This window comes from Platalea leucorodia, assembly GCF_965183815.1.
Source record: "Platalea leucorodia genome assembly, chromosome: 2".
Classification (NCBI taxonomy): domain Eukaryota; kingdom Metazoa; phylum Chordata; class Aves; order Pelecaniformes; family Threskiornithidae; genus Platalea; species Platalea leucorodia.
This window is the reverse complement of record NC_138824.1, coordinates 68678126-68686772: the sequence shown is the minus strand read 5'-3', so window position 1 is coordinate 68686772 and position 8647 is coordinate 68678126. Positions and strand designations below refer to the sequence as shown.

Below are 8647 nucleotides of genomic sequence, written 5' to 3'. Positions count from 1 at the left end.
CAAGCTCTTCCAAACCTATAATGGCGGTAGCCGCTTTCACCTGAATCTGTAAAAACTCAGATTCAGTCAAGGAAGAGGTAAAAACAAAGTAAAACTTCTTCCCAGAAGCAAAATTCACTAGTTTTTAAGAACACCTGTTTATCTCCATTAATACCCGCCACTTGCTTAATTCAGCCTTTTCATCTGACCACCTCTGTCAGTCACCCAGCTGAATCCTCTATTTACCCCTGAAGAATCCTTCTCCTTCACTTAGCCATTCACATCCCAGGGTTTATATATCTAGGAATGACAGCAACATAATTAAAAGATTTTTTTATTAAAAATCAACATATTTATACATTTGTACACTCCACATACTGCTGTATATGTTCACCAACATAACCATTAAGTCAGAAAGCATTAACAGTACAGATTTCGATCCGAACAAATTTACTGCAGGGGAACTTCAGTTTTGTAATCAATCAGACATTACAGAATGTCATTAACTTCTTTTCTTCTTTTCCCTTTAAAAGTAGCAGCACATTTAGTTATCAGTGTTCACAAGGCATAAGCCCCAAAGTGTTGTACAGCAAGAGAAAAATTAATTAGTAAATATAGGCAATAGGAGGAGAGCTCACAATGAAAATGTATTAGTTGCTGCCTATTACAAACAGCAGGATGTTAATAAAACACTTAGAGCTATGCTGAATAGAGACCGCAGCAAATTGGGAAGAGTAATAAAATAAAAGGTTACTTCTTGATACAACTGTATAAAATAAAATATTTTTTAATGTCATTCAGGATAGGAGTGCTGCAAAGAACAGACGTTGTTATAAAGATTCAGCAGGGTCAGGATAGTGCTTGTGTTCAAACATGCTATAGAGGTCTCAGAAAAGACAGGCATACTCCATCCCTACCACCACCCTTCCACAGCCGACATTATTAGGGTTTCATGTGGTTGATGTGACATTTTATTGAACAGAGACAGATGTGCTCAGGAGTCCACCCAGAACTCAAAATGCACACCCATGTCGATGAAGTGCGAGAAGCGTGATGTTAATCAGGTAGCAAAGGCTGGGAAGTTTGTGGAGACTGGGCGCAGGGGGAGCGCGGAGAGGAGTTCTCGTCGTAACGCGGGCCCCGGCGCGCACCCGAGCCACCGCAGAACGGGCTGCCCGAAGAAGCCAGTTCATAGGTACCTGTGGTGCGCTCCGAGCGCTGCCTAACAAAACCCAATGGCTTATTTTCTCCAGACTCCGCGATCAGTATTCTTGTAATATTATCAATGTGATAACTTATCCCTTTAACACATAGAAATGAAGATATAACCGAATTCTTTCTCATAAAGGTACAGCCATTAACCTTATTTCAAGCAGAGTGCCAGATTCTGGGCATTTTTTTCTCATTAGTATTTTTCCTCTCTTTTTGACTTAGAGAGTGGAAAAACTGCATATGATGACATATACACATCATAAGTAATTTCTATGTGAGGAAGCATGGAGATATGAAAGAGCAGAAAAGGGTTTAACGAGTGCTTTTCGTATGTATCAGCCACTGTAACGGGGGATGGCTAAAAAAAAAAAAAGGTCAGAGATGCAATATTTCTGTAATTAAAAGCTACATGTTAAGCAAATGTGCCTCAATATCTGCAAAAGCATCTGTGTGAGAGACTAATCTCATTTATTATGTCCTGAATCACAGACACACTGTCACATTAAAAAAAGATCTGTACTACTGCTTTGGTTTTCACACATGCAAAGTTGGAGGAGACTCATTGGAGAAAAAAAAAAGTGAGAGAGAAATTACAAACACAAATCATTTAGCAAGAGCTAAATTAAGAACAAATATTCTGACAATCTCCTCTCTCCAAGGGCAGGTCTAAGACACCACATTCCCTAACTGGAGAGACAAAGACTGCATCAAGCTTAAACTCCCAGAACCCATTTAATTTCCAGCAGAGAAGGACGGCCAAAGAAATGTTCCTCTTTCCTGCCTCTCCTCCTTCACATATCCAGTCGGCAATTACGAACCAGATTACCATTCATTCCCTCCGTGCTGCTGCAGCCATACCAGAAGGATTTAGCACAGTAGCAACGCTGCCCCAGCGCTTCAGGTACACAAAACAAGAATGAGCAAACTGCCAGTGTCCAAATAAACGGAGGAATGAACTCAGGTTCTCCAAGGTGAAGTTCTCTTACCCAAGGGGTGTTGTAGTTGTCCTACCTAAGGCAATCTGAATGCAGACCTTTCATAAATTTCTTGGTGATAAAGTACAGAATACCACGCACCACTCTGACGTAGGCTGCCATCTCCTCTGGTCGAGCATTATCCCAACTGCTCAAGCTCCGTACGCACACTGGAAGAGCATCTTCCACCTGCCACCACCTCTTGCTCAGCCTCACATTGGTTTTTTTGCTTTTTCTTTTTGTTACCATGGGACTTTCATATTAATTCATCCAAATGAATTCTAGTATAAAATTTAACAAAGAAACAGGTAACAAAGTCTGAAAAAATGTCAATGTTTTTCCAGTCCACATTTTAGGGGGGCTATAAGAATTAGATCCCCCAACTCAAATATGAATCACCCTTTTGGTCATCTATGATCGCAAATATGCTACCTTGCACTACTCCAATTTCTGCATTTGCTCTGTATGTACAATTATTGTTACTGCTGCATTTTAGCCAAAGTACAAATCTGAAAAAAAAATCAAATATTAATAAAGAACTGTTTGATCTTTTACAGCCATACCTTTTCATGCAATAACAATTAAGAACTTTCTTGTGGTCTGGAATGGTATGATCTCTACTCCATTGCAACACTAGTTGACAAGACTACGTTCTTAACTATCTAGTGGCTAGAATTAGTCTTAATCACGGAGAGTGATGCTTGTTTTAGTGCCTCCTTATTAGACAGGAACAAAGCACACTGAGGATGCTTGCAGCAAAAGAAAGTATTTCTTATGAATCGCATGCTACTGTATGCAAACGGCTTATCAGATCTTTGTAAAATCACTTTATCAGCAAGTATTTTGAGGGCAGGGGACTACACATTTGTCTATGCCATCATTGCCAGTTGTATACACAATGTTTGCAAACCATGAATACAAGATACAGAAGAATCTGCTCATACCAGTGCAACACAGGAGGATCACTCGTGCCTGAATTAAGTCAGAAATGCCCACATTTGTCTTTTTTTGAAGGTGCCTTTCACTAAACGTGGCTTACATGTCTTAGTAGAAAGCGCTACAAAATTCCTGACTTGGACTTTATTTATTTTTTAAAACCCAACACAACAGCTATACTTTCCTAATCTTAAACTCAAGAAAGAGAAAGATCCAAAGGTCTTCTGCTTCAAAGACAAAGAAATGGGTATTTTTTTTCCCGCTGGATGTAGTCTGGTTGCCCCTTCCTGGAGGCCGCACTATGCTTGCAAGCCTGTTTCACAAGCCAGCCTTTCCGTAACAGGAGACCTCTGCCGAGACTGCATCTAGAAGATCCTGTGCAGATACCCCATTTTGCTGAAAGTCCCCACTCTGATTTGGAATGCTGAAACAGTGAGCAGCTGTACTAACTCAACTGCATGCTGGTCAGTAAGCTTGGTATTTATTAGAGCTTTACAGAATTAAAAGAAATGCTTTGACTTTGATATACTTTTATTTAAAGTCGTCATTTTTGAACATCTCTTGTGGGAAGCTGCTTCTTTTAAACAGATTGCTTTAAAATGGTTAAATAGCAATGCGAATACTTATCAGGGTAGTTAAATAAAGGGGTTTTGCTGTTATTTGAAAAACCTTAGTTTACAGAATGTTTTGTAGAATATAACAAATGCAGCACCCCTGTAGTGCACCTTCGTAGATTTCTTCCCAATTATACCTTCTTTCCATGATTTTGATTGCACAAAGTCATCCACAAGTACTAAAACCTCTTCTTGTGGAGTTCCAATCTGCTGAAGTTATGTTATAGCAAACATTTAGCACATAACCTGTACACTTACGTATCGGCTACATCTTTATCCTCCAAAGAAACTCTAGAATGACAGAAGATCAATTTATTCAACTGTATGTACAGTATATTTGCATATTAATAAATAAATCAATCAATATTAAAGTTAAGGTCTCTTCCCCCATATAAAAGTGACTACAGTCTGATCAGACAATCTGACTTTGTTTTTTCTCTTCCAAGCACAGCTGTGTGACTGAGGCTATCAGTTTCCACCCAGTTTATTACAGTAACCGTAGGAGTAGAAACCTAATGGACCAGTGCTTACATTTAAATTCTATATAGCGGGGGGGGGGGGGGGGGGGGGGGGGGGGGAGTACTAAAAAGTGCATCAAAAGCCAACAATTTGTAGAGCAAAAAACAAGTTCACACTGTGATCCTGGGGAAGAGAATCCAGCCCAAAAGAGGACACGCTGCAGCAAACATTATAACCAACGCACATTTTTGTCTTGATAGTAAGCTGCATGATGCCAGTCTTGTCACATAATGTTCCAAGAATTCCAACTCCAACAGATGCCATCTCCACCTCTACAAATTTATCAACACCACATTCAGTGCAAAGTGACATTTCTTAAAATAACTGTTTGTCTTGTCTCCATAACATTCATCCTTACTGTGAAGAAAAGGCTCATTTTCTTTAACTGTTCATTACTATATACAGAAGAGCCTATATCTGCACCTCTCCATTTCTGGTAGTGAATTTCCTTTTCTATCTACATTCATTAGAAATCAAAAAGATAAGTGGCGATATTTCATATTTACTGGAAGTCTTCCCATTAACCCAAAGACTAGCCATTCATCCTGATTAATACCTAAAGTAGCTGCACTTTGTTCTTTTTTCCAGCCCACTTTCAATGGGGTATAAGTCATGGGAACCTGTGGGACCGGAACGTATTTCAAGTCTGATTGCTGGAGCTGGGAGAGTGATGAGTCACGTTTGAATTCAGATGTCTGTTTGCAGCACAGTGTGTGTGGACCATACCCCCATTTGGGTATCTTACAAATACAGGCTCGCAGAAAGGATTTTGGCACACCTGGCAGACCTTTTTGTCCGAAAGAAGAATTGGAGTTCCTTTTTGTTTAACCTGAAGAGAGGGGAAAAAATCCAAACATGAATCTAGCAAGAAAAGAAGGGAAATTCCGAGGCATATCATTTCAACTGTACCTAGTGGACGAACCTGGTCAATGATAGAGGTAGCAGGAAAAGACAGCTTGAACTATTTATCTTGAATTCAATTTCCACATTCATACTCATTTATTTTCATGCTTCCTTTTAAGTACTGCTTGTTTTTTTTTTTTCTTTGTTTGTTTAATGAAGAAAAGCACTCACACATTTAATGCAACTGAAAACCCGATGCAGCTTCCTAAACAAGGTCATAGGACAACTCCACAGCAAACTGAGCACTGATGCATTTTTATTCCAGATTCTGCTGGATATACCGTCGTTAGAGCTGAACAGATTGAAGAATCTGCTGGGAGCTTTAAGCAACACAGCTCTAGCTCGGAATAGAAGAAAGCTTCACAAGTGAATTTACCACTAACAAAAGCTACTAACAAGCTTCAATTAATCCTAAGTGCTGGGTAAACTTTTTTGCAAATTCTGACAGGTCTCAATCCTAGTGAAAAAAAAAACGCTAACTCACATTTGTTAAAGTTTCTGCAAGAACTTTGTTAACCTGTAAATCCCAGATTCACTTTCATTCAGCCCAGAAGTTCACCAAAGTTATTCCTATTTCAAGGCCCCCACCTTCCCTTTTGTTTTACAGAGAAAGCATAAAATTAAGTTTGAATCCAGTAGTCATGGCAAAAAGCTAATAAATCCAGCAAGTAAAATTGCCAAGGACATGAAGATAACTTTGTCCTAATTCTTCAAACTTCTTCTGATTATTATATATCAAAGGACTTAATTGTGAAGCTTCAAAGTGCCTCTATTTAAAAATAAAAAAAACCAAACCAACCTACCTTCTCATGTTTGTAGATTAAGTTTTCAGCTTGCGCTAACCCAAGTGCAGCCTGAGTCATTCTTTTTGTATGAATGCTTTGCCTCACTGCTCCAGCCAGGAACGGGGAGAGGAGCTGCACTGACCAGCTGTCAGGCACCAGCTGCAAAACTAGAGCCGCATCAAATTCAGCAGCGTGGTTATTCAAGAGATCCACAGCAGCCACGACTAGTGCACAATCCGAAGTGCCTGGATTTAGATACACTGACAGCAGCATATGGAAAAGCCTCCGTCTGTATTGCATGTCTCTGTTCTCAGAGTTCCATATACAGTATTCTTCAGCAGCATGGAAGTCCTTTAACTCATGGACAAGGATATGCAAAGCCTTCTCATGTTCTTCTAGTTTTCCATATAAAATTGCACTTTCCATATGAAGGTCCATGCCCTGGATTTTGTCTGTTAAATGAGAAACAACGCAATATTTGCTTAGTGGAGATGACAAATACTCCCTCTCCCAGTGTCAATGCAAACAAGCCCACAGAAGTCAACTCCCGCTATTTTTGCAGGGGTGCTGGCAGCTATAAAGAGGACAGATGTTTATAAGTTCAAGAATGCCTAGATGTATGGAAACACATCTCTAACAAGAGAGCACCACAAAATACGGGAAAAAGAAATTACTAAACAACAGGTGATAAAACCAGTGTCACTGCCATCTTTTAAATTCTAGCATGTCAGTCTTGCACATTTCTGCGCACATTGCTACCATGTATGATAAACTGTAAGATGAAGCCACAACATTTTTAACCTCTGCTTCTCCCAATATTATTGAAAATTACAGAATAGTTTGAAGTCCCTAAAAGACAATAAAGATCAAATAGTACTTCCCTTTAAAAAAAGGACACTACAAACCCTTAATCCAGTCTGACAGTTTAAAGTTAAAGTGTCAGCGACAGGCAGAGGGAATGGCAAGTTCATCTGGCATTTCAAGATAAAGTAGAAAATCCGGTACTTATTGTAAAGGTGATAAAAATTTGGCATAGGCCTCTGTAAAAGCTATGGAAATACAACGTTTTTCTCCCCAAAATATTTTGTTTATCAAGGAGGAACTAGTATGCATTGATCTCACCTTCATGTAGGTAAGAATTGTCATGTAAGAAATCCTGTTTTGGAGTACATGGATTTCAAGAGAATAATCCATCTTGTAACTCTTGCCCTTAAAAATTTGGTTAAAAATTAAAAGATGAAAAAGAGCAAGAGTTTCAATGACTATGTTATATTTGTACATTATCTGTCATATAATGTTTTGCTGACTGAAAAGGCAAGGGGGTATTAAACCTTGGCAAATTATTTTAGTTGCCACTTAGCTATTTTTATTTCCACATCCACTGGATTTTTCCACTGAATTTAGGAAAAAGATTTCATATCTTTCAGTACAGTAACACGTTATTTCCCTTTCATCCACTCGTTCAGTGGATGAAACATTAAAAATTAGCCATTATAAGCACTGGCCGACGAAAAAATGTAGCTCAGCTGCTGCTTGCCTTATACCAACAGTAAGACGTATATTGCACTTCTCACCCAAAAAGATGCTCATATTTTTGTTTAGCACGAACCCCAGCTTTCAGGGTGAGAATACGTTATGGACAACAAACAACTCCCTGGTAATCGGATTCCTCAAAGCTTCGCTTCAGTTCACTAAGGAACAGACTGCTTAACAAATAAACTTCTAAGTCTTCCATTTGCAAAAGATTGTCACAAGTTACATGCTCACCATTAAAAAGAAACCGACTATAAATTAAGAAGATAACTGTATGAAGATATTTTTTTTCTAGCTAGTTATGGTACCCTGTCTTTGGTGCAGTGGCAAACATACCATTGTACCTGATGAGCTATGGGAGATGAACGACAACACTAACAGATATGCTTTCTAAATTAACTTGTGTCTGTTAGAAATACAGATGGTAAGCCTATCAACCAAATACACCTAGAAATCTCAGCTTTCTTAGTTTTCTAACCTTATGAGGACTTTGTTTCCTGCTGGAACTGACATACAGCATTTATAATAGACAACATGCATCTTACCCAGAATAAAGTGAATTCTATAAAGATCAGATTTCTGAAGAAGACTGCGTAGTTTAAACAGCAGTTCAGTTGTTTCTGTACAATTATCTGTGGTCACAGATTTTAGCTGAAGTATTGCCTCCAAGTACAAGACAGCTAGATGAGTATGGTACTTTTCTTTCTACAGATGAGAAGAACAATGTTAGCTCAGTTTACAAAGACAACTCCTTCTCCCCACCAATAACAGTGATGAATATTTACATAATTACATAGAAATGTTTTTTAATTCATTTATTTAATTCAAATTAATCAGAAAGTCTTTTGTTCATGCAGACAACTTATTCAGACCAGCTTCACAAAATACACTATACCTATAGTATGGGATTCTCTGTTTCATTAATACAGATATTTCCAAAACGTAGACATGAAACATCTTATTCCTAAACCCCTCTTCACCTTAAATAAAGAAACTCTATAAATAGCTTTTCTTGTTCAAAAACTATTTTCTTTCAAAAGTTCACCTAATGAAAGTCAATGCAGTAAAGCAGATCTCTCTCCTTTGAGTACAAGTATGATCTCCGCTGTGTCTTCTCCTTTTGTTTCCCTTGTAAAATGAGTAATTTTGATCTAACTCATTCTTCCTCATATTCAGGTATGTTCTTTGACCT

At 38.5% G+C, this 8647-nt stretch overlaps 1 protein-coding gene across 1 annotated transcript in view; it reads right to left on the bottom strand.

Moving 5' to 3' along the window:
• Positions 1-353: 353 nt before the first annotated feature.
• Positions 354-8647, bottom strand: part of TGFBRAP1 (transforming growth factor beta receptor associated protein 1) — a 39708-nt gene continuing 31414 nt past the window's right edge. The window contains exons 10-12 of the mRNA XM_082332168.1: positions 8001-8160; positions 5941-6374; positions 354-5063 (exon numbers count right to left, since the gene is read on the bottom strand). Coding sequence (XP_082188294.1) covers positions 4875-5063; positions 5941-6374; positions 8001-8160 — 783 coding nt within the window. The 3' untranslated portion in view covers positions 354-4874. The remainder of the gene's footprint in view (positions 5064-5940; positions 6375-8000; positions 8161-8647) is intronic.